The 27,751-nt window shown below is 32.1% G+C and overlaps 1 protein-coding gene across 5 annotated transcripts in view; it reads right to left on the bottom strand.

Annotated features, from left to right (window-relative positions):
- The window catches only part of LOC118204962 (uncharacterized), a 97,074-nt gene that overhangs the window by 51,637 nt on the left and 17,686 nt on the right, over window positions 1-27,751 (bottom strand). For 4 of the 5 annotated variants that reach the window (XM_085819936.1, XM_085819937.1, XM_085819938.1 and 1 more), the window contains exons 2-4: window positions 22,734-23,185; window positions 17,465-17,695; window positions 11,447-11,695 (exon numbers count right to left, since the gene is read on the bottom strand). In XM_085819936.1, the coding sequence (XP_085676062.1) occupies window positions 11,447-11,695; window positions 17,465-17,695; window positions 22,734-23,162 (909 nt within the window). In that variant the 5' untranslated portion in view covers window positions 23,163-23,185. The remainder of the gene's footprint in view (window positions 1-11,446; window positions 11,696-17,464; window positions 17,696-22,733; window positions 23,186-27,751) is intronic. The other variant, XM_085819939.1, reaches the window with a different exon arrangement.

The raw sequence follows: 27,751 nt of genomic DNA, 5'->3' as shown, positions 1-27,751 counted from the left end.
AGTAATTCAGTGTTTCAAATGTTCAAAGTATGCGCACTTTCAAACAAAATGCCTAGAACTGCAAATATGTGCTAAGTGTGGTGAAGTTGGCCATAAACATTGGGAGTGTAAAGCTACTCCAAAATGTATTAATTGCAAAGAGGCAAATGAAAAGTATAAATTTAAGCTTAGCATTGATCATTCTAGCTTATATAAAAATTGTCATTGTCACAAACGACAAATGGATCTTTTAATCAGTCGTACTAATTATGGTTAGTAGAAGTGACGAAGACTGTAAAATGGTTCAAATAAATTTACATCACACCAAAGCTGCTGTAAATCAATTATATATTAAAGCTATTGAAAGAGGCTATAAAATAGCCTTGATTCAAGAACCTTATGTAATGGATAATAAAGTTGGATAAAAGATAATAACAGTTGTAATAAAAGACAATAATGAGTTGTGGGGGAATCTCAAAGAAATTTCGAACTTTTTGTGACAAAAATTATCCACGAGCGGCAATCGTTCTGTTTGACAGCTCTGCAGAAATGCTTTTGTATGCTTCTTTGAATATAGTGGCAATCAAAATGATTATTAATAATAGAAACATAGTTTTTGTTTCGGTGTATTGCCCCCTAATGACGCCTTGAATGATTATTTATTCAAGGCCAATAATACTGAATATTCGCATGAAGACTCGGAAATAATTATTTGTGGAGATTTCAATGCTAAGAGTCCCCTATAAGGTCCTTATGATCACTCAATAGATCCAAAAGGTGATGCTATAATTGAATTCTGCTCAACAAACAATTTAAATGTTCTTAATAGTCCTGAAGGACCGGCTATGTTTTCTGGTGCTAGGGGCGAAAGCTGGATAGACCTTACCATTGTAAGATCTTCTTTTGTCCTGAATTGGTCTGTTTCTATGGATATATCATGTAGCGATCATCGCTACATTGAGATCGGACTTTAAACAACTTACTTAGGGAGAAGAAATTTGAATGTTTCTACATTTGGGATTTGAATTGGCTAAATTTTCGTGCAGAACTGTATAACTTTATAAATCAAGTTTCCGAAAAAAATTTAGAAAATACTTCTGATTTAAATATTTATATTAAAGATCTTACTAAATAGAGGATATCTGTAAGAAAAATAAGAAGATGAACAAATTTAAACAGAGCAACGCTCTGAGTAAACAGATGCACTGGTGGTCCGAAAAACTGGCTGTTTTAAGAAGTATCGAAGAAAGTATTGAAGAAAATTTCAGAGATGTTAGAATTGTAAAGATTCAATATAAGAGGAAATTAGCTGAATATAAACGAGAAATCAACATTAGTAAAAATTGTGCTTGGGTACAACTATGTGACACTTTGAATATTCATCAACCTTTTGGCATTCCTTACTATATTGCTGTTAATAAATATAAACCAGCTTTACAAATTGCCTCTTTGAAATATCAAATGGGTCTTGTACTAAGAATATAGACGAAACAGTAAATTACCTCCTACAATATCACTTTCCTTGTGATACTATTTATGGAGATCTATCATGTTATTATGAAGTTAGATCAGATTGTAGGATACTTCCAGAGACTATAAACAATTATGATTTTACTTTGGATGAAGTGGAATTTACTCTTAAAAAGTTAAGGTAAAGCTTTTGGTAAATATGGCCTGACAATGGATATTATTTTAGAAATCATTGAATGTAATAAAAAGATCTTTGTAGCTATTCTGAACGAATGTCTTCAGAAGAGAATTTTTTCTGAATGTTGGAAAGAGGCTGATTTGGTTTTGTTCAACAAAAAAGATCCTTCCTCTTTTCGTCCCATTTGCTTACTGCCTTTCTGAGGCAAGGTGCTGGATAAACTCATGACACAATGGTTACAATATTATTTATTATCAAATAATCTTTTAAATAAAAATCAGTTTGATTTTATGCCGGGTAAAAGTACTACCCAGGCTATAAGATAATTTAATTTCTGACATCCTTCGAAATAGAAGTAATGGTAAACATATTGCAATTTTATCCTTAGATGTAAAGAGCGCTTTCAACAATGTTTGGTAGCCCATTTTATTAAAGGAACTAAAAAATATTAAATGTCCAAGAAATATCTTCTTATTAGCATGTGATTTCCTGAATGAAAGAAAAGTTTCCTTATATGATGGTAATAAGTGGCATCACAGAAATTACCAAAGGGGTTGTCCCCAAGGCTCAATATCTGGTCCACTTTTGTGGAATATTATTGCTAACATATACCTTTAAGCATAACCTTAACCAGGGTTCGTACACATTTCCTTACATGAAAATTAAGGACTTTTAAGGACCATCAAAGAAAAAATTAAGGACCTATCAGCAAACAAAAAAACGAGTAGAATAAAGCAATTATCCATACAACCGACTTCATGCTTGTAATTTTACTTTAAGAAACTAACAGAAGTGTGTATTATGCACTATTATTAAATTCAATTTAATACTTACCATAAAACAATTTTGAAAATTAAACTAACTCCCTACAAGTTATGAAGTAGATAACATTAAATTAGGAACATAATTTCTTGAAAAACATGTATAAGTGTACTTTACACTAATAACAGTCACTATTTTAGAGATTTAATGATTATTATTTAACTTATTTGATATTTATTTAAACACAGTCAACTACTATTATAATCACAATGTAAGAATATTTTGCAGATTAAAATAACTGATTTGTAAACATACAATTTATTTCCTTGGTTTTTTTGAAAGATACTAGAATAATAAACTGTACAATAAAAGATACAAAACATTTGTGCTTTTTTTAAATCTGAAATCTTTTCAGCTATTTTAACATCTAATTTATTTATGTCCATTTCCTTTTCTTTAATTATTCTTCTAAGTTCATTTCTTTGATAAACAAATCAATGTTCCTGCTGGTCTCAGCTTCATCTGCTAAAGCATCTACTTCTTCATTAATATCTTTAATGTCCCTTTGAAGAAATTTTTTCTTCTGCTTCATATAATCAATTTCTTCCTCAATAATATTTCTTTTCCTCTTTGAATTTTCAGATTTAGTTAAAGATTTTTGTTCTTTTAAATACTGCATATATTTAGACCTTGCAGAAGCTGCTGCTGATCTCATTTCTTTATTAATTTCGATATTAAGAACACCTCCAGAAAATTTTATGTAATCAAATACTGTGCATTGAAAAATGTATGATGAGTCACTTAAATTTTCAATTTCAATTGCTTTATTTACAGAGAAGCCCCTTTCCACAGAGGCCTGTCCATGTGACAAGATAAGAATCATTTCCACTATTTTCCATACTTTTGAATAATGAAAATCATGAAAATAAGAAGTGAGAAATGTGTCAAGAGAAAGATTTTGAGGATCAAAAGTAGAAAATTCATGTAAATTTGTCTTAACTACTTTGTCTAGAAACTCTCCAAACTGCAGCAGAATTTCATCACTATCATCTTGTAAAACACGTTTATTCCGCATTAATACCGTTAGAACTATTTTCATTTTGTTCTGGGCTTTTTCTGGACTTTTAACCATCAATCGCGGGTCTATACAAGATGCATTTCGAATAAGAGAATAATTTATTGAACATTTAGACATTAAGTGTTGTACCATTGTTAAGACACATTGTTGACCTTCTTGTTTCAATGCAAAACTTTCAGCTTGTGAAATGTCCTTCTTGCGGCATTTATCATTCATTAACTGCTCAGCAATAAATCCCAAATAAACTTTACTTTTATCATTATAACAATTTGGATCGTTAAAATTAAATTTATAAACATTTTTTGCTTTAGTTATTTTTGAATATTCTAGTTTCAAAACTTTAAAGTGCTGAAGGCTATCATTTACAAGTTTTAAGATATCTTCAGCGAAAAAGGGAATAAGTGGTTTATCACTTTGATAATATTCAAGGAAAGGCAATAATATTTGAAGGAAAGGCAATAATTATATCTCAACAGAGAGAGAAAAAAATTAAAATTTTATAAGAAATGTTTTATCTTTAGTTGCCTCCAAAATATTTGAGAAGGATTTCGATGAATTTTTTTTAAACTTCCCCATTTCAACTTTTTTAATGTACAGTAGCAAGTCATCCCATATTTCAATGGCTCTTTCAACTGCTGGGACATTTTGCAACCATCGGTAAAAGCAGAACTTCACATGTAGCTTTTTTAAGCCATATATACTTAAAACAATCTTCACGTCTTGCAGGAGAATCTTTAAAAATCTAATATAAGGAGGTTAAGAATGATGGAATGTCCCAGCCAGTGGATGACATCCCATGCTTGAAAGCATTGTTAAGAATGTGTAAACCGCATGTCCCTAATGTCAAGCACTGAATGTTATATTCCTTTGTCAAGTCCTGTTGCAATAAATCATAAAATTTCCAGTTTACTGCAGGACCATTCATTGATATTTGTAAGAGTTATGACAAGTCTAGTTTTTCAACACATTCATAATATTTGGATAAAATAATTTCACTTGTTGCATGCCCTATAAATGCAGAAGTAAGGTACTGAGTTCTGACCTTATTTTCGTGATGCATAAATAAGCTTTACAAATAAGTCAAATTTGTTTTGCTTCTAACTCTTCCTTTGCCTGATTTTGCATTATCCTTAATTTATGGACATGAGTGTATATGTATATAATGTATGTGTATATATATATAATAAGAAATGTATACTAAAAATATACATTTTTTACTCTCTCTCTATATATATACAGTACAAAGTCTGACATCTGGACATCCAATATCTGGAATGATCTAAATTCCGGACCTCAAAGCCACCACCAACCAATTTTCTAGGGCTTTTTTTGGAGGGAAGGGGTATGCTTTATGCATGCGCATTAGATTCTTTTCCTCATCATAAAAAAACATGCCGGAAATCCCGATTCTTAATCTCAGTTTGGCGCTAAATAAAATCTTATTATTGAAGAAATAATTATTTTAGCATAAATTTGTGTGATTAGTAACTTAACTCCATAGCTGCGTATCTGCTTGGCATAATCTCAAACCGAAACATTTGTTAATTTTATACCAACTAATATTTTATATCCTTGATGCCGAAATCGCGAATCATTATTTATTGTATTTTGCTTTCATCACCACGTGTTTATCAACGGATTACAACTTGAGTGATGACTCATGCAGCGACGCCAAATAACAGAGTATTATCCGATTACAGATTTAAGTTTAATGCGCTAAAATGCTGACAAGGGGAGATTTAACAGAAATTTCTTTCCTTATGCTAAAAATGGATTTTGTTGATGATACTCATAGGACAAACGATTATATTTAGTGCTATTTGAATTAAGAATAACTGATTTGTTATTCACGTAAAGCCAGAACCAGCACCAGAGCTCGCACGGCTGCGCCAGGCGGCAGAATTTAGGGAAGTTAAACAGAAGTTTTTCATTGCGATGACAATGCCCCAATCATCAATCAATTAACGGAGGGCGAAATCTGTAGTATGGGTTCTAAATCCAGAAAATACAGCTACCGATAGTGTAGAAAGTACCAGAGAGGTTACTGAACGAGAAAAAAATTTTTGACAAGTTATTCGGAATTCTCGACACAGCAATTACAGGACTTGAACAATGGAACTTAATAACTGAACAAGAAATTATATGTCTATAGTATAAGTCTAAATTATTAGCAGAGAAAACAAATCAAACAACTCACATTGAAAGAAATGTTTAATAAAGTAAACATATAAATATTAAGTTCTTTTCTTTTTTAAATTTTGATACCCTTTAAATCATAAATGCTTCATTATTTCATAAACCACGATTTCATATTTTCAATTTTATAATTTCTACGTGCCATCTTAGTAGATTTAAAATGATCTAATATCCGGAAAAATCTCAAATCTGGAATCGCCGAAGTCCCGACGAGTCCAAACCTCAGACTTTGTACTGTATAAATATATATATATTCCATATTATATATATATATAATATGGAATGTATATTTTCAGTTAAACTTCTACCCAATAACTTTAGTAATTCATGAAAGTTAATTTTGCGTCTAGTTAATTCAGGAAAATTAGTTTCAATTAGTTGTTTTCAGCTTTAAAAATATTAAATTTTTTTAAAATTAGTTAGTTGTTTTCAACTAATAATTGTATCGCTATTAGCAAAAATAATGCATTGCTATTAACAGCATAGGATTAAACCAAATACTTAATTGTCTATTGAAGCTTCAAAACATATTTCCGAACTTCACTTTTTCTCGGCTAGCGTTACCGAATTTGCAACTGGAGACCTAAAATCGAAATGGAGCCAACAGATTTCCCGCGAAATCGATAACAGACCATCTGCAGAAATAAACTCATAATTCCGATATCCCATACATATAGTATGTGCAAAAGAGAATAAACTCCGTAAAAGGTGATAAAAATTAATTTATGGCTTAATTGAAACAAACACAGAAATTAAGCTAAGCAAAACCGTGTAAAAACAAATTGAAATGATAAAACGAAACTTAATTTTCATGTGAATTTTCAACGCTGACTCTTCCATTCTAGAAATTTCAATTTGTTTCAGGCAAAGACCACATTTAGCTTTATAAGGATTGTCATCCATCAATATCCAGTCTTTATAGTCAGCTTGATGAGGCCACAGATTATTGAAAATGCACTTGCCAGGCATCGGCGTCGGAAGGGTTGTGGCCTTCCAGGTTGGGACTGCTCTAATTTTGGCAAATATTTTCAGAATCCCCCCCCCTTTTTTTTTCTCGAGCACCTTCATCATCACTTTTGCTTCTTAAAAAACTTCCGGCTTCATGCTTTCGTCACAATCTGCCAAAATTTATGGATAACACCTGTTTCAAAAGATTGGGTGAATAGCCAATCAGACACCGATACTTTCGTTCGGGTAGCTGGTTTTTTTTTTTTTTTTTTTAAATCATGAGAAATCGCAATTCACACTGAGAATGGCAATCATTAGAAATGATAAGAAAATGTCAAATGAGCAAAATTAAGGACCGTTTATTCATTTTGGCCAAAATTAAGGACTTTTAAGGACCAAAAATCATTTTTGAAAAAATTAAGGACTTTTAAGAACTTTTAAGGACCGTACGAACCCTGTTAACACAAAATATTAGTATACAAGCTTATGCTGACGATTTTGTTTTATTGGCCATGGGAGGATTGGATTTTGGATTGGATTACTCAATTATGGCAAAGCACATGAGGGCTATCTGCCGAAAGGAAGGGATGCCTTCATGGAGGGCTTTCCCTGGAAAACTGGCTCGTATACACGTTACACACGGGAAAAACCACGAAAATGCCCATGCAGCCAGCCCGTTCGTGGGATTCAAACCTCAGACCGAAGTACCAGTGTTCAGCGTCTTTACCGCTTGGTCGCTGGTGTGCCTATTGGCCATGGGAAGTGGTCGCCATACTATTGATAAAGCTTTAAGTTTCGCCACTCAAGAATTAAAGAAGTGGTCTTTCCATGTTAAACTCAAATTTGATTCAAAGAAGAGCTTTCTTTTGGATATTGCCAAAACTAATACTAGATTAATACATCCTAGGTGAAAAAAATATGGACAACCAGAGAATCAAATATTTGGGCATTATGATCGATGAAAAGCTCACTTTTATAGCTTACCTAGATCAAATGCTCCCACATTCTTAATACATTTAGTAAAATGAATCTCCAAGGTAAATTTCTTAAGAGTTTACAGACTATTGACAGAAAGATCTTGTATGCATGTTGCACACGGTGAACTGGAACGGTCCGAATGCATAACAAAATTTTGCAAATTCAAAGAACCGCTTTATTGGGGATTACTAAGTGTTTTAGAACTGTTTCCACAGTAGCTCTTCAGATTTTGGCTGGATGTCCTCCGATCGATACTTTAGTAGAACAAGAATATGCTATCTTTAAATTAAAAGCCGGTAATAAAACTGTCCATTTTTTTAGTGAGATCTTCTCAGCTAGAGATTTGGGCTTTGACAAAGGTTTAAACATTCACCCAGCTTTGTTGAAACGGTTGAATTGGCATAAAGGCCTCTCAAATATGACACGACTTTTACAGATGGATCTAAATTAAATGGTCATGTGGGGGCAGCCTTTTATGTATTCTCAGATGAGAAACTAAGCTTACAAAGGAAATATAGACTTTCTGACAATGCTTTTGTCTATCAGGCAGAGTTAGTGGCCCTGCAAGAGGCCTTATATTGGCTTATTTCTAATTCTGTAATAGATCCTGTAGAAATCTATAGTGACTGCGAAAGTGCAATTGTTTCAATTATGGATGTTTGTCCAAGTAACGACCTAATTACACAGATAAAAGACATGCTCATTTTTCTTAGCAATTTCAGAGATATTAAACTCTTCTGGACGAAGATTCATATTGGTACTATTGGTAACGAGTTAGCAGATAGATTGGCAAAGGCTGCCACTGAAAATCAAATTACTGATTTTGAAGTAAAGACTTCCTTTGACAGTTTGAAATCCTTGTTGAAAAGAAAAAGTTTGACTCAGAGCAAAGTGGGACGACCCAGATTCTAAAGAAAGATTTACATATAATTTAATCTCTACTGTAAGTGAGAGAAGATGCCTAAGTGACAAGCATCTAAACCAAGCTTTAACTAATCATGGACACTTTCCCTTTTATTATAATAGGTTTTCAATAAAAAATTGTGCCCGTCCATGTAGCATGAGTAATGTCGATATTGAGCACCTGTTGTTTACATGCTCTTCTATGAAAAATATTGTTCTAAGATTTATTCCAGACATTGCTAAATTTAATACTCTAAAGAATCTAAGTAAAAATACAGTGACTAAATTGAAATTGTCACATTTCATAAAATATGTACCTGTAAACGAAATGAATTTATATATTGATTGTGTTTAAAATTTCCCTGTCTGTTTTAAGGAAAACTAGGATGTTTATGATATTCTGTTATTTTATTTCTTTGTATATGTAAGTAACATATTTTTACGCATGTAAGTAATATGTGTTATTCTTTACAAAGTATGTAATGATGTGCTTTTGTTGGTGTAGATGGTAATGGGCCTGATTTAGGCCTCATTTTAGATCTCATTGTTTCTTTAATTAATAGCTCCACTAAGCCCTATTAAGCCTCTAATGGCGGTACAGGAAGTTTGACCAGTCATACATATGTATACACATACATATATACATACATAAACATATATATATATACATACATACACAGATGTCAAAAAAACTTCTCCAATTTATGAAACCCCAGCAGCCTATCCGTTAAACCAACTGAAATAAAATTTCATATATTGATAATTGAAGATATGCGCTCAAGAATGGAATGATTTAAAATAGAGCTTTCATAGTTATGGACGGTTATAGTGGAAAAATTTCTGGAAATTTTTAATGGCAACACTCTTCCCCCCCTTGTCAAACTGATGAAACTATAAACATTGAAAAACTATAAATGGCACTCGAAAGATATATATATGATGAAAATTGTTCTTTGCAAAAATAAAACATTTGCAAAGAACAGCATTGCAAACGACCAATGACAACACAAGAGAGAAAAAAAAAAAAAAAAAAAAAAACTTTCATTGAAATTACAAGATTTTAACCTGCCTACCTTTGCAGATGATAATGCACTGTATGTGGGAGATTATTGATAGCAGTGATGAATGTAATATCACAGGAGGAATCTGCATAACTTCACATTTTATGGAATTTTTTTATTATGACAAATGTCATGGATTTGATGTGTACATGTTAGATTTTAGATATCCTCAGAACCAATCCACTGGAGTGGGGTTGGGGGTCATGGTGACAGTGAAAGTACAAAGTTAGGGAAGATGAGTCTGCCTTCAAATGGTGTTGCAGCACTTGCTGAACACATGCGGCAACATATGGAGGAGCACCCTTTCGCATCCACATAAAGTCATTAACGACATTTCGCTGCTGAAACTGAGCACATGTGACTGAGCATATTTTCATACCTGTGGAAGTGACTTGCTTGAAGAAACATAGACCGAGAATGAATGCACTTGTGATGCCACATCACACAGTCATTTTATAGCTTTGGATAAAGACACTGGTGCACATCATGAGGATTTAGGAAACTTAATAAGAAAATTGATCGGATCACCACAGAGATGAGAAAAGATACTAAAAAAGTATGAAGATGGTATATGTATCCCAGACTTGTTAGAGAAATATTTCCAGGTTCATCATTACTTTTATTTTATGATACCGGCAATAAGAAAAAATGTTGCACTTTTAAATCAAAGGTATAAAAAAACTAAACTCAGTGGCATAACAGCCCTACTGGGCCAAACCTGCTTTCTTGATCGTGGGCCCCCAAGGTACGTAAGCATATGCCCTGCACAAGTGGTCAGCTTAATCATAGGACCCCCAGTGTTTAGTCCCCAAGCAAACTTGGTACTCATTTTATTGACCTAAGTGATGGAAATCAAGGGATGAAAGGCTGAGTCGACCTTGCCCAGCCCGGGAATCGAACCCCAGACCTGTGGTGCTGCTGCGCGATGTGCAGCTACTGCGCCACTGGGTCTCTAAATCAAAGGTATATCTTACCAAAAATTGCAAATTAATAATAATTTAATAAACACTATTTCTAACAGTAAACTAACACATAGAATTTTTTGAAAGTCATCTATTTACTTAAAAATTTTTATACCCAGCAGCAAAACCCTGGTATACAAATGATAAAAATTAATTTTGAATAAAAAGTTTAGTGTGTAATAGATGATAAAAATGACTGACAGTTGGAATTAATCAAAAAATGAGAAGATCAACAACAAACTATAAAAAAGTTTGAGGATTAAATTACTCTTCTGTTATTGGGACCGGATTCAGGAATGTACGTGTGCAAAAATATGCGAGTCTATATACACACACATATGTGCAAATACATTCATATATTTCTGAATGTGGTCCCAACAATAGAAGAGTATCAATTTTTAATCATGCAAAGACTACAAAAAAACAAAATTAAAGTAAAAATTTTCCAACATGTTCTGAGAAATTTAGTTAGAATCTCTTTCCATTTTACTGACAAAAATTTCAAATAAATGAATAAGACATACAAACCTCAATTTTTCACTTCTATTCATAAAACAGAAATGAAAAGCATAGACTACAAATGCAAAATGTGAGAATAATTATATAAAAAATTATATTGTGTTACAAAAATTAAAACTGAGAGTTTGCAATATCCAGAAAGAAGGTCAGTTCATAATATCATTCTGAATTTAAAAAAATAATAAAAACTGGTTACTTTGGTTAAAAAATTAGCTAAAATATATTACTATGGTAAAATAATATATTAACATATTAATATATATGCTGTTTATTACACTCTGCACTGTATAATCTGAAATACACATATTATGCATATGAATACTGCACAATAGCTGTACACAACTCTAATGTTCAATTTTTTTTTACTAATAATTTAAATATTATGCCTTAATAATTAAATATTTGAACTTACATATGTTTTTCCTTTCTGTGAATCGGCTAGAGCTTTATGGTTGAAAATGGACTGCTGATTTGGAAGTACTCCTAACTGTCCAATAACTACAGTCTGATTGGCATTTGCTGGTGCAAATCCAGATTGACTGTGGATAATTGTTGATTTCCCTGGAGTTGTCATCATCTGCTGAGGAAAATTTGATTTAGGAGTAGTTCCTACAACTTGACCGGATGCAGTCATCATTGTACCAGCATTTACAGCCATGCCCTTCAATAAGACATTCATGAACAGGACAATATTAAAACGATGTTGTCAATTTTATTTTCCAAGAGAGGAATGCAAGGTATTTACGTAACTTGATGATATGACAATTTATTTCACACTTCAAAAGCATTTACTGCACAACAAAATGAACTGAATTTAACTTCCCCTCACCACCAGGAAAAAGGAAAATAAATTTAAATATTATTTTGCATGTTAAGGAAATTAAATGTGAAAAAATTACGATGAAGGAGAAAAATTAATTTATTAATATCAAAATGCATGCTTCCTGAAGTAAATATTAAACAAATGAGAAAAAGTAAAATGAAAAAATCCACTTATATATATATTTAAAACATACAGAGGGCGTTTACACATTTTTAGAAAAATTTTGATAAAAATTTAAAAAGGCACATGCTTTGGAATAAAAATTTCTGGGAATAATGTATTATTTGAAATGAGAAATATTATCTGCTACTTTTAAATTTACTCTTCTTTCAAAACATTGCACATAAATAAGCTGTACGTTGAAGGGTATGTTTTTGCAATTTATGATGAGAAACATCTATTTCATAATTCAAAAATGTTGTGTAATGCGTGGTATTAGCAACATTAATTGGAAAGGGAAATTTTCTTTTTGCCAAGAACACACAGTTGTCTTGCACAGAATAATTTCTAGAACCCTGTATGAAAATTATTTAGCAAGAGATAAATGGAAATACATTGCGATCTATCATCAAGCATGGGTTTACCTAAATGACAACAACAACAACAAAAAAAAAAAGTCTATTTATTAGAATAGAGGAGAAACACAGCAATGTGACAATCAAAATTGCAATAACAACCTTGTATTTAGCGTAAGTATGTTAAAATTTCGAGGGCAGCTAAAGGTCCCTCCTCATCAGGAGAACGAAATTCCTAGAAAGGGGAAAAAAAAGAAAAATAAAGCATTGCAAAGGAGTCTCAGAAACCTTATCAGCACTTATCTGGTCCTTATCAGCACTGCACGTGGTCGTAACCGGACATTGAATCAGAGTTACACTGGCCGCCTACTTTTACCGAGCCAAGCTATTGATCAAACATACGACACAAAGACTAAAATGCAAGAAAATCACCGAAGTAAAAAAATAGAGAGCGAGGGGCAACTGCACCTTCAAGCACCAAGTCTGAACTTCGAATAAAGGGAAAGCAACCTCTGTAACGGCTTTTTATATCCTGCGGTAGTATCAAATGCGAGGAGGCAACGCAATCTATTGGCAAAAATAACAGCCAAGAATTATCTTAATAGAATTTTAAAGGCATTAGGAAGGACTGGATTGAACTTAAAATCATTCACTAAACATGCTAAATCTTTGTGAATGTGAAAAGCCTCATCACCAACGGAAGCCTTTTGGATAATTTTTGCAGATCCAAAGTCAAAATTATAATTAAATTTCCAAATATGATACGCAATTGAAGACTTGTTAATTTCACCTTTTCGGACATAAGCTTCATGTTCCTTGATATGAAACTTCAACGCTCTTTTTGTTTGGCTAATATATCTTAAGCCACACTAACATAATATACTATAAATTCCTTAAGAATTAAATGCTATTAAAGCAAGCTTCTTGCTTTAAGATATATTGTCCAAACAAAAACAGCGTTGAAGTTTCATATCAAGGAACATGAATGTTATGTCCGAAAAGGCGAAATTAACAAGTCTTCAATTGTGTATCAGAATCGGAAATAAAATCATAATTTTGACTTATTTGCATGACTTGGATCTGCAAAAATTATCCAAAAGGCTTCTTCCATTGGTGAATTGGATTCTCTTGAGGCTTTTCACATTCATAAAGATTTAGCATGTTTAGTGAATGATTTTAAGTCCAATCCAGTCCTTCCTAACGCCTTTAAAATTCTATTAACATAATTCTTGGTTATTATTTTTGCCGATAGATGGTGTTGCCTCCTCGCGTTGGTACTACCGGAGAGTATAAAAAAACCGTTACAGAGGTTGCTTTCCCTTTATTTGAAGTTCAGACTTGGAGCATGAAGGTGCAGTTGCCCCTCGCTCCCTATTTTTTGACTTCGCCGATTTTCTTGAGTTTTAGTCTTTGTGTCATGTTTGATCAGATAACCTGGCTCAGTAAAAGTAGGCGGCCAGTGTAACTCTGATTCAATATCCGGTTACAACCATGTGCAGTGCTGATAAGGACCACGTGTTTCTGAGACTCCTTTGCCAATGCTTTATTTTTCTTCTTTTCTCCCCTTTCTAGGAATTTCGTTCTCCTCAAGAGGAGGGACCCTTTAGCTGCTCTTGAAATCGATTGAGTGTTTTAATATACTTACGCTAAAAACAAGGTTGTTATTGTGATTTTGATCGCCTATTTATTATTGAGAACGAAGAACACAAAATGCACAAACCTAGTTTCATTGATGCAAAGCAAGTTTCAGAAAGCAGTTTACGATTGTCATACAGTTTTCTTACAATGGGAAATACAAACTAAGAATGGGAAAAAATGCTTAAATTAACTCGATGTAAAATCAAGAGAGAGTTTTATGCCAGATATTTACAGAAAAAATACCATTTCTTTATCCCATTGACTTTCAGTGACATCATCAGGTCAAATAAACTTTGAAAAGCATTACTGCATTCCTTGGAAAAAATTAAGATAAGTATTGCACAATTTTTAAATGGTTTCCTGCAAGTCCCCTGACCTTTCACCTATGGATTATAGTGCATTCACATCTTCAAAAGAGTTCTTTTTAAGAACAAATCCACTATGATTGATGTTCTCTGGAAAATAATGAGGAAGGAAAGGAAATCAGTACCCCTGGAAATCTTATGAAAAGCCCTTTTATCATGGAAATCATGATGTAGATTCATAGTTGAGAAAAAAGGCTATCTATTAGATTTGAACTTTTAAAAAAATATTCTTTACATTTCAAACAATAATTAGTATGGCTCCAAAATTGCTCTAAAAATGTGAAAATAGCTTATCTACTGAAGCACTTAAGGAAATGTGATGCTTGGAATTTAGTATGATGTACATTCTAGTGATACATTAATATGTCATCATTTTTAATTCTACTGTAACAGAAGGAAATGAGGAAGGAAACCACTAATTACTAATGAGTAACATCCAAGCCAGAATTTTATGCAGTAAGATACAATACTACAAAAATAGTTTTACAAAACTGTCATTAAGATAATGGCTGTAAAACAGTTTAAGAAAATCAGAATATTAATTTTACTGCCATAATTAAATTAAATAGAAAATATAACATTATCAAGGTTAACATCAAATATAGCAAAAACAAACTTATACTATAAAAATGCACTCTTAAATGCAATTCTCAGGTCACTAGCCATGACCTCAACCAGATCATAACCTAAACCATGGAATATAAAAAAGAAGGGAAACTGGTATTACCATTTTCCTCAAAAATGGTCCACTTATTGTCGCATTATTTATAAAGCACGCTGCAATCACTAGCTTTCCGTCTTTTCGTAGTATTTGCATAGTAATAGCAAAAATACTGGTTTGATATGAATTTTCATTATAAAAAAGTCAAATAATGGAAACTGTTTCGTCCCTGGACGCAACAGTGGTTATGGAACTGTTCGACTGAAGAATAAAAGCTTGGGAATCAAGAAATGAGATATATTTAGAGTTCCAAAGGTGAGCAACATTTATATTATGACTGATCATATATACGAATTTATATAACTTTTCAGAATGTCTTGATTGTTAGTAAATAAGAGAATATTTACTGTATGCTTATAAAAAAAGTAATAAATTGGAAATTAGTTAAATATTGCATGTAACTTATGTGCATTTGCATTTCATCCATGAAAGTATGCAATCATTAGATTTTAAAGCTAAATAAATTTCTGAAATTATACAAGAAAGATAGAGTATTTGCCCTTCTATTTCATTTACAGAAAAGAGGATAAACTCATTCCCTCCTTCTTTTCAGTTTGAAATACGTTTTTATAATAAATGGAAAAGAAGACAATGCTGCATGATTGAGCGAAAACATAACAGCGGATAAGTGTAATGAAAAATGGATTTTCTGTGAGATAAATTCAGCATATTAAATAAGTTATGAATATGAAATCATGCCACCTGATCATGAATGAATGGCTATTAAAAATTAAGATCTAAATCTTGTTACAGTGCAGAGTGAAAACCATTATGCCCAAGGATTTTAAATTTAAATTTGAATTTGTAGAACTGTTCAAGTGTTACAAACTGGCAGTGTTTGGTGACTTTTGCTGCTCAACTGCTGGTGGGAAAGAACAAGGTGCTTGCAAATTGAACGAATCACTCTAGCCTTCTATAGCTCACCCTTGTGAGTAACAATATAAAACAATACTGTTAAGATTGTTTCAGGATTACTTATATAATTACTGTTACATTTTTATTAAAATTTTGTTATTTAATTGAACTTGTTTCTTTTAATGTGAGTCTTTAATCGTTGAAAAAGAGATATTAAATTGAGAATAAAAAAAGTAAATAATTACTGCAAGAGAAAACAGACTTTAGTTCTACATAAGTAATTATATTTTTTAAATACCGCAGCAAGCACACATTAGATATTCTGATATTAAACTGGTAGTTTTGCAACAAATCTAATTAGACTCTATTAGTAAATAATCAGTTCAATAAATGAAAATAAAAAATAGGGGATCTTTTCCAGTAAAAGATAACACATGCACAACATTTTTTTTCAAAAAAGCTACATGTACCAATTTGAAACTTAACAGCGAGAAAATATCATCTCATTATAACTGCGATAAAATTTTTCTAAACATAAGAAATTCCATCTTTTTGGCTATTGAATGGGACAGAATTTTCCTCCTGCACATGTACTTTTAAAATAAAAAAGATCTGCATTATATTTTTAGTTAAAATACTGCATTTATTGGTTAGAAGTTAAAGCAGCACAAAATTAAAGATAGATTGAATTAGTTTCAATATTTTTAACTCTTTATATTTAATTATGAATAATATAAAGTTCAGCATAACCAAGTGTTCAGAATATTTAACTGAATTCAAATTCGAATTCTATTTTAAAATCTTGTGAAATCAATTTGAAAAATACTTCTCAAATAACAAAGATATGGAAATTTTTAACAGAAAACGATAAAAAAATCAAAATCAAAACTGACATCTGATTCATAAAAAAGAATAACTCATGATAGTAAAGAAAATTTACTGACTGAAGCAAAAAATTCCATAAGCTTCATTAAAATTTCGTCACAGTTTATATCAAGCTGTGTATCTGAGCATTTTACAAAATGAGAGACGCAAAGAGCCTATTCTAATTAAATTTAACATATATACAGTAAGTATTATTACCAGTAATATGATTATTTTTCTAAGGGGGAGGGATTGAAAAATTATCTTCAAATTAATCATTCATAAAAAGTACAAGCCCTACAGCATGAAAAAATTAATTTTATAATTTGAGGAATAAAATACAATCATTAGTGAGTAGAATATTACAACGTTGATAATAATGCAATTCATCACATTAAAAGCAAACATTTTTCAACCCGCTAGTAAGCTTAGCCGCCTGGCTACTCAATAAATGTTTACATTTGGAACTGCTAAGATGGAACAGAAGCGACATCTGGTGAACACATTTTAGGACCCCCCCCCTTTTTTTTTACCAAGCAGTTTCACCTCCTTCATTATACTCTGTGACCTTAAACATATAAATATTTTCTTATAGGAACTAAAAATGCAACTTATTGCCTTTTGTGAAAAACTGTAAATATTCAATTACTTTATTTGATGTGTTTACAGCTTGAAGTGCCTGGCCTCCAACTGAAGTTTTAGCATCCAAAGTTGTTTTTGCCTGCAGCTGGAGACTTAAACCTTGAGTAGCACCTAAATTCTGTATTGGAGTGGTCATGCCAGCATGTTGCAAAGTTAGGTTACCTGGAAAAAGCATCTGTTGCTGTGGGTACAAATGTTGAAGATATGAAGCTGAAAGAGGTTGCTGAATAACTTGAACCTGAAAAAGAAACAATATTTACATTAGATGATAACTGGCACATAGCCATAAAAATACACTTAGAAACTTACAGCAATGTATTCCTTCATATGATAATATTTTTCTATCTTGATACAAATAATTTAAGACTATAAGCTCTAAAATGATGTACTTCTTTACCTCATTTGTTAGCAATAACTAAATCCATGGGGATTACCTATGTTCTGAGAAGTCTGATAAACAAGAAAAGCTTAATTTGGCCTATTTGCATTTGATTGTATTTACAATTTACTATTGTTACTGATTTTTCAATTTCCAGACTTTGTCTAATTAGCCGACATTTATTCTGATTTTCACTGAAAATAAATACCTTGTTGTTTCTGTAATTAACAGAATTCTGTTAATATAAAAATTTAAATTTTTACATGCAAAATATAAAAAAATTACATTATTTCACAATTATACATAAAATGTTATTACTTACATTATTTTATAATTATACATAAACTTTTATATCAATTATTTACAGAAAAATTTTACATTAATCATATGAATATAATTATTAGATATTCATGTTACTTATAAAGAGATATTTTTTTTCTTTTATCTACTTTAAATGCTGCTTTATTATAAATCTAGCTGTTCATGTTGCACGATATAAAATTCATAACAATATGTTGTGGAGAAATCATTATTATAACACAAATAATATTGAAGAAAATATCCCATATAAATACACTTGTACACTTTTCGCAAGATATATTCTGAGTACGTTATTACAGAAAAATTTTACATTAATCATATGAATATAATTATTAGATATTTATGTTACTTATAAAGAGATATTTTTTTTCTTTTATCTACTTTAAATGCTGCTTTATTATAAATCTAGCTGTTCATGTTGCACGATATAAAATTCATAACAATATGTTGTGGAGAAATCATTATTATAACACAAATAATATTGATGAAAATATCCCATATAAATACACTTGTACACTTTTCACAAGATATGTTCTGAGTACGTTATTACTTTGGAATTTTAACTAAGCTTGTGCTTTGAAAATAGCAAGGCCTATAATGATAACGGCTTAATTTGATCTGTTTATGCTGCACTAATAGGGATAGCAATTGAACAAACTGATTATCAGAATATGTCGGATTTTGTGCTGTGTATGAAGCAATTGATTTCTTTCTTTCTATTATGTAAACAAATGATAATATATATGTAATATATTACAAAATATGATGGCTGCTCTAAGAAGCAATTGGCGACCTCAAAATTAACTATTCTAAATTTGGTGTCCTCCCCCCCCCCAAATTCAAAATCTTTCCGTATTACATAACTTGAAAAATGGAACTAAAATCCAAAATTAACCAATCACAGATTAGCTATACTTTATGCACTTACCTAGTATAGATAGCTATTAACTAAGTCTCTCTCTCTTTCGCCTGCCTGCTGACAATGTCGCTTAGCCTCTGCTAGCTATTCGCCATTATGTAAAATGCAATTGCATATCTTAATTTATAAGGTGCGTTTAGCAAATTTAATCTTCTACCAGTTATAAAGTTATGTGCTAAGAAATTCATTATCTAAAAATAAATGATGTTTAACTATCAAACTGGTCATGCTTCTTCTAAAATTCCACCAGATGATTCCAATTATGATGGAATTTCCAATCATTTATGCAGCAGTAGTTTCAGCTATGACTAGAACGCGATTATTTTTATCTCTCGCCTAAAGTACAACATTACATATATGCATTACATTTTACAATTAATTGCATTCCTTTCCTTCTTTGTTAATTTTACTTTTTTAAAGTTTAAAATTATTATTTATTTTCCATATTTTGCATTTTTAATCACTGCTATTTTCTGTCTGCTACTGAGCTTCCTAATTATTATTACAACTTATCATAAACATTAAATTCTGAAAAATAACGGTACTGAAACCTTACAAATTATTATGTTTGCTGCAGATTCAATGGAGGTCTCCTAATGGATACAAATCCAGTCTATAGATGTTTGTAGCATTTTTTTTTTAATTACTTGTTGTTTTATGTAAATTTTAAAGGGCCATTATTTTGTAAAATGGCTGTGATTTTCCATGTGCTAGTTGGGCAAAAAAATTAGTCACTAACGATTGGCTGCTTTTTGAAAGGGTAGGTAAACCGTAATTATCAATAATATTTAAAATAATGATGGTAACAAAATTTTAAATGTCAAAGACATTTAAGTAAATTAAGAGAGAAAATTTAACGTCCTTGGGTATTAGTCGGGATCCACTAATACATCGGCAATAATCTATACTCTCTCTTGGCATCTGAATACATTTTTGATATGAGATTAATTCAAAACTTTTTCCTTTTTAGTTTCAAGGCAGAATATTGTTTGGCAATGACACAAACTGTTATTCTGTGTAACTTAACTTCTATGAGCTTAATTCTATCTTCATATCTGCTAAATTAGGTAACTAGTGGACCTACAAATCAATTCACAAATCCTTCATACACCTTCCATTCTTAAACAGTTTCGTTGCTTGAGATTTGGAACTAGAAAACTCAGAACTGTCAATTTGGGGGGGGGGGGGGGTGCAGGAGGAGAGAAGCAAAAATTATTGCTAAAAATATGCCTGAAAATAATGGATTGTTTCATTTCTCATTAAATGTAATATACACTTGACACAAAATGCAGCAGTAATTCACATTGTTCCAAGAAATTTCCACAGGGAAAAGATTAATAAGAAAGTTCATTTAAGATACCATCTGCTGTCACTGCTGCTGCACTATGGCCCCCTTTTTTTGCATTTTTCATAGTCAATAATTTTTAATTTTATTGTTAATATGCACAAAACATCCTATATGAAACCTCAAGTTTTTATATGATCAAATAGTCTTTTAACTAATATCAAAATAACTTGATGTACCTCAAAGCTTGAGATTTCTTATGCTTATTTCTTGAGATTATTTATTATTTAAATCATCTCATTTTAAGAATTTATTCACAATTTATTGCCTTTTATTTGTTTCTCCACACACACATTGGCATCCATAATGAAAGTTTCCCATTGAGAGTAATCAACAGCCATCATCATAGCTGTATATAGCTCTGAATGGGAAGCTTTCATTATTAATTTAAATTCAAATTGTTTAATGTGCTTATAGTTGTTACCTTTTTCTTCTGATTCATGGACAATTAATTGAGTTATTTCATAAGGCAATAGACCCAACAGCTGAGAAACCCAATTTTATTCTTCTAACTCAATATGTTGTGCCTGTCTCTCAAATAAGACTAAATAAAAACTTACATCACCTTCATTCAAATCATACTTATAAGCATTAATTTACTCATATCACAAAAATTATTTTAACTAACATTAGAAGGAACAGAATCATTTCCATTACTACTTCTGATTTCCGCTTCTATTTTCAATTTTTCGAGTTCAAATGTTCTTTGCTTATCTTTTTCTAAAATTTCCATTTCAAGTGTTCCTTGCTTTTCTTTTTTGAAAATTTCCATCTTTTATATGAAAGCAGCAGAATATGAAAATATCTTTTCTAACACAATAATTATACTTAAGTTCTATCAGTTCAAATGCTCTTTGCTTTTCTAACTTCTCCCTGTCTAAACATTAATCTATAATTCTATCTAACATTTGTTTAGTAAATTCTTCATTATAGTTCTTAATATTCAAAATCATATAAGCCTACAGTTTTAATATCAGAAAGGACATCTACATCAAGTTCGAAGGCAAGTTCTTTTAAGTCACATTTCTTGCCCATTGCCAAATAAGCCATCTTAGACTTCAATTTTCAAATAATAACACAATAATTATACTTAAGTTCTATCAGTTTAATACTCAGACATAATAAACAGTTTATAAATGCACATACCTTTCTACTTTCAGTTTTGGTAACCTTCCAGGCTTAACATACATTAAGCCAACACCTTAAATCCTTGGTAATAATTTTTCTTAATCCCACTTCTGAATTATTAGCTTACTTACTTTCTTTAAGAAATATTCTTCACTTATGTTAATAAATCTTTATTCTCCCATTACTCACATATCAATGAGATGATACAACTAAAAATACAAAATTACTACACGCACTTCAAAAAACATTACCGTTCAAATCAGCATCCATCAAAATACTCCCTCGTTGCCACTCAGGCAAAATATATTTAAAATAAAATCAATGTGTTGCATTTACAATACTACTACTTCATGTGCTAAACCACATCAATGTACAATTTAATATATTACCTACACCATGTCAAAATAATGAATCAAATTGTTATTTCAAGAAATATGCATTTAAAGATTTTGTAACATGCTCTCACTTGGTTTTCAGAAAAATTAAGTTGAGACTTTATATAGTTTTTTTATATGAATCCGTGAGAATACGCAACCATCTTTTTTAGTATAATGTAAAACAAGGAAAACAAGGAGGTATCTAAATGCATGTAAAACAAAACTAAGGAGAAAAGAATTCCAAATTTGTGACATTTTAATTTTTCTTGCAAGATGTTGAAGCTGGTTTTAATATATTTTCTAATTAAAGGGGCCCCTCATACGATACATTGGTGACATTTTAAATTTGCACATTAGAGGTTGGGCGTATAAATTTGCCAATTTAGGCAAATAAGTATAGTGGCTACTTTAACAAGGAAGGACCTTCAAAATTAACTTTCATTTCCCACTTTAGGAAACAATATTTGTATTTAGCACCTAACTTACAATATTTACTTTGCATTGCATATGTACTACATTATGTTTCGTTTCCCTCATACCATATAAATTTACAGTTTACTTAATCCAGAATGCTGCAAGCATGCCTTGTTGTTATTAGCATATTTGCCAATTGGTCCAAGACAACCCTGGGGATATACAAGTGTCTTGAGAATACTGATAGCTAAAATCTAGACTTTCTGGCCACTATGGCAACACCTCAATGGCTTGACCACCACATTGGCGATGAAAAAACCTAAAAAATATTTATTTGTATGTAAAGTTCCCCCCCAAAATGTTTTAACTTAATAATAAAATTATAACACTAACTTGCTGAAGAGGAGACTGAGCCATAGTCATCGTGGGATGTATCATAGTCGGATGAGGCCCTGAGCTTTGAGACATCATATTTCCCGTTTGAACTGTTTGTGCCTGTGCTGTTAGCTGGGGAACCATTTGGACAGTAGTCCCAGAACTTGTATTAACATTTTGTTGCATGGTTTGCATCTGCTGAGCCTGGGATACATTAATAGTAGCAACATTTATAGGCACTGATGTTGTTACATTCATATGACTTGCTTGTTGATCACTTGTATTACCCATTGACATTGCCTGAGCTTGCTGTTGAGGCTGTTGTTGCATTTGTTGCTGTGGCTGCATTTGTTGCTGTTGAAGCTGAGATTGCTGCATCTGATTTTGTTGCTGTGGTGGTGGTGGCTGTTGTTGGATCAGCATTTGTGTATGATTTTCATCAGCCATTTTCAAAATGTGTTAGCATGCATCTAAAAAGATGAAGTTATAAAAATCAATTAGAATGTAGTTTAATTTGAAAAATAAATAATTTTTTAAACATGTTATGATATAAAGTAAATTTCAAAGTAATGCCTTCACAAAATATACAGTAGCAAAAAGTTACACACACACACACACACACACAAAAAAAAAAAAAAAAAAAAAAAAAAAAAAAGTCATGCAATTTCCTCTTCTCCCTCATAAACTTACCATACAATACTAATTGCTTTCTTTAAATTCATTTTCAATAAATGTCTAAAATCTCTCCAGAAATTTTAATATTAAGAGAAAAACGCACATTACTTTCCTTTCCAGATGGCCCTAAAATACAGATTTCTTAAATAAAAACTGTCTTCCATATCAATGCAGTAACACATATACCACAAAGAAATTTTTTTTTTTTTTTTTTTTTTTATTTCAATCGCTTCAGGTACCTCTTTTGGATGAGATACTTTTTCCTATTTTCTTAACTAATATCCTCAAAATTAATTGTTTTAAACTCAACTTTAAAAATTATTGTTGTTTGTAGAATCTGTCTGCAATGGAGATAATTACACTAAACCTAAAATCACGGTACTTGTCTTCTGTAGCAGCTCTGACGAGAAAGTGGATTTGGTATGTTTTAACACTGGCAAGAAACAAAAAATTAGCAATCTGCACATGTGCAAGAAACAGTTAATAATATAACTGATTTTTTATAATGTATCACTACAGCAGTACAGATTTTCCCACTAATAGAGAAAGAAGCTACAGTTGATTGTGAGACATTATTAGCAGCAACTGCTAAACAGTGGCACAAGTCTATAAAAATGAAATTTTCCATTACATCCATATCTCTTTCTTTTTTAAAAATTGCTAACAAAATTACATTAAGTAAAATAAATAGAATTTTTTGGTATGTTTAATAATAAATAGAATTTTGTGGCAATGTTTACAATGAATGTTATTTTAAACTGCTTTAAACAATACTTAATGCAAATACTAATTAAGTTCTAATTATGTTCTTATTTTTAATAAACTGCTGACAAAATTGTACTAAATTCTACAATGAATACAAATGTATATTAAATCTCTTTTTTTGCTTTTAAGGGTGTTTAGAACTTGCTTTTATGAATGTTTATGACATTTGGAAACAAACTACCCTTTCTTAGCTAGAATTGAACCAATGCCACTACAGAAGAAAAATACTAAATTACTTACAGAAAACAATTGCGAATCTACTCTAAAGCAATCACCAAGAAGTTTCTACCAGGTCTAAAGAAACTTGTAAGCAGGTATTATTAAGTGATTTTCAAGATAAACACCTAATTAAAAAGTAAATTATATATGCATGTAATAAAATTTGGAAGCACTTCCGCAGAGAACCCGGTAAATGTAAACATTGCCAACTTTGGCGATAATAGTTCAAACCTGGTAACCCGGCGGATTTATCCTATTCGCTTGTTCGAAGTTTGCAACCATTCCTCTTGCCTTCACTTTGTTGAATTATCACTGTCGTTGCTCGCATTTGCAGATTTATATTATTCTTCTCTTATTTATTATTATTTTTCCTGTATTTTTTTAACAACGAATAGATAGAAATATTTTCGTAGATAGATGCCGGTTCTCGGTTCGGGATGAAACGAAGAAAATACGGCGGGAGGGGTGAATGCTAATTTGTAACATGGCTGTTCACGTTGTGTTTTTAATTATTAACAGCTGTAAGCATGCAGAACTATGAGGTTTTTAACCCCTAAAATAATTTGTTTTCGTAGGCCGCAAAAATATGCATGTGCATTTTAAATAATTAATTAATGCTTTTATTTTTATTATTGGTTATTGTCATCTAAAATTATGAGAATAAATCAATTTTTATGGTATAAAATTTTAACAAGATAATATATTGTTAATGCTTTTCTAACAATAACCTTTCAGAGGATGGCAGGTTTGACATAAATAGATGATTAAATTGAAATAAAAAATATGATTGATTACAGAATAGTTTGATGCATCATCATGGTCATCAAAATTAGCAAACCACTGCTGGTGTAAGGAATATATTGTTTTCCGTGTTAACTGGAATAAGAAAATTTGTTTTTGTTTATCACGTTTAACCGGGTAATTTCAGTACATTAATACTAATTTATATTTTTTATTTCCGTTGTAAATGTTTATATATTGTCTTATGCTTAATATATTCTTTTCTGTGCTAACTTGAATTTAATACAAATTTATTTCTGTATATCACGTTTAACCGGTTAGTTTTACATCTACATGCATATTATCTGTGAATTTTTACTACCATATGCTTAATATATTGTTTTGTCTGTTAACTTGAACTTACATGCACTAAAAATCACGTTTACAAAATAATATCACGCTTACGGCTCGGCTCACCGTCGATGAACCGCGAGCTTAGCGATTAAAAATGCACCGGCGCCAACGGGTTCTCTGCGGATGAAAACCCTAAAATTTTTTTCTTGCAATCATACATCATTCTTTTTCTTCCGTAAAACACAAACTGTACCAAGAATAGGCAGTACCACAATCTTTTCTATTGAGGTACGCACGAGTAACGCGTGCCTACAAATGTGTAGATAACCTTACCTAGAAAAATAGCAATCTTAATTGAGATAGGCATTTAACATTAAGAATGAGATTTAATACGGAGAAGTAATATAGATACATAATAAAGGCTTAAGAAGCGTACAGTCCCACACAGATCGCAGTTACATATCACGTGGAAGGCACAAGAGTTGTTTCACAGACGCGCAGACACAGATTGAAGTCGTTACCCAGAACTGCAGAGGAAAATTTTCCTCTTCCCAAGCGAGAAGGAGTGAGAGACAGGGTCACCAGTGAGGTACCCGTGAGTAACGCATGCCTACAAATGTGTAGATAACCTTTCCTAGAAAAATAGCAATCTTAATTGAGATAGGCATTTAACATTAAGAATGATATTTAATAAGGAGAAGTAATACATATAGATACATAATAACACACAGATCGCAGTTACATATCACGTGGAAGGCACAAGAGTTGTTTCACAGACGCGCAGACACAGATTGAAGTCGTTACCCAGAACTGTCGGGGAAAATTCTCCTCTTCCCGTCAGCCTGTAGGGTTGTCAAGCAGGTTTACTGTTTCGCCAATTGGCGCTTTTCTCCAGAGTTTTTGAGTCTGTATTGCCTGTTTGGCGCTGCCGCTACATACTTCCTCCGCAGTGTCAACGAAATGTGACATACCGACATGGGGATCGGATTAATCATCCAGAACAGGTGATACCAATGTCCGAATGTTTTTTTACACTCTTTGGAACAACTTGTGAAGAGTCCATGGTTACAAAAGCAGGTTTCAATCTATCTATGAAGATTGTTTGTTTAGTCCCTTTTACTTCGAGATCAAACGTTTTATCTCGTCTTTCTAGCACTTTAAATGGTCCATCATAGGGAGCTTGCAGTGGTTTTCGAACTCCGTCGTGTCGAACAAACACATGTGTGGATTCGTGAAGCCGTGGATGAACGAAACAGGTTCGCAGACCGTGGCTAGAAGTCGTAGTCGGGCGGACACTGGCAAAATGGGATTTTAAATCCTCCACAAACTGTTTGGGGGACACGTTCATAGGTGTCGAATTGAAAAATTCTCCTGGGAGACAAATCGTCTTTCCATACACAAGTTCAGAAAAGGCTGCTCCTATGTCCTCCTTGAGAGCGGAGCGGAAACCCATCAGAAGCGTTGGAAGAGCCGCCACCCGGTTACTGGCATCATAAACTTTTAAGGCAGCTTTCAAAGGACGGTGGAATTCCTCGATAAGTCCATTCGCCTGTGGATGGTACGACGACGTCCTGATTCTCTTGATTCCCAATAACTGGGAAAGAGCTCGAAATAAGCTGCTTTCAAACTGTCGCCTTTGGTCAGTAATAACAGCTGGACAACCAAATCGTGTAATCCAAATAACAGCTGGACAACCAAATCGTGTAATCCAGTGGTCATAGAAAGCTTGTGCTACTGTGCATGCAGTTACGTCTGGTAGGGGTACTGCTTCGGGCCATTTAGTAAACCTATCTATCATAGTTAAACAGTAATAATTATTTTGAGAAGAAGGTAGCAGACCAACAAGGTCAAGGTGGACGTGATCAAATCTCTGTGATTGGTCTGGAAACTTCATTAACGGGGTTCTAGTATGTCTGCTTACTTTTGCTTTCTGACATGGAATGCACTGTCGTGCCCATTGTGTGCAATCTTTACGGATGGAAGACCAAACAAATCGAGAACATATTAACTTTGTTGATGCACGAATGCTGGGGTGAGACAAATTGTGCAATGTGGCAAAAACTTTCTCACGGAATGCTGGGGGAATGTAAGGGCGGGCGGTACCTGTTGACAAATCACAATATATTGGTAAACTACAATTAGGTAAGGTAACTTTTTTGAGTTGAGCTTTTCTGGATCAATTTGTTGCATTTTAGCAATTTCCTCATAGTCAATAGGGTTAGGCATGCTTATTGCTTCTATGAGCAAAAGAGTGTCCGCGGCAATATTATCCGAACCTTTTATATGGTATATTTCAGTGGTGA

Source organism: Stegodyphus dumicola, chromosome 7 (assembly GCF_044657685.1).
Source record: "Stegodyphus dumicola isolate Sdum_Otavi_A_Nest chromosome 7, ASM4465768v1".
NCBI lineage: Eukaryota > Metazoa > Arthropoda > Arachnida > Araneae > Eresidae > Stegodyphus > Stegodyphus dumicola.
The sequence above is the reverse complement of the archived record's forward strand: the minus strand, read 5'-3'. Positions and strand labels throughout refer to the sequence as shown.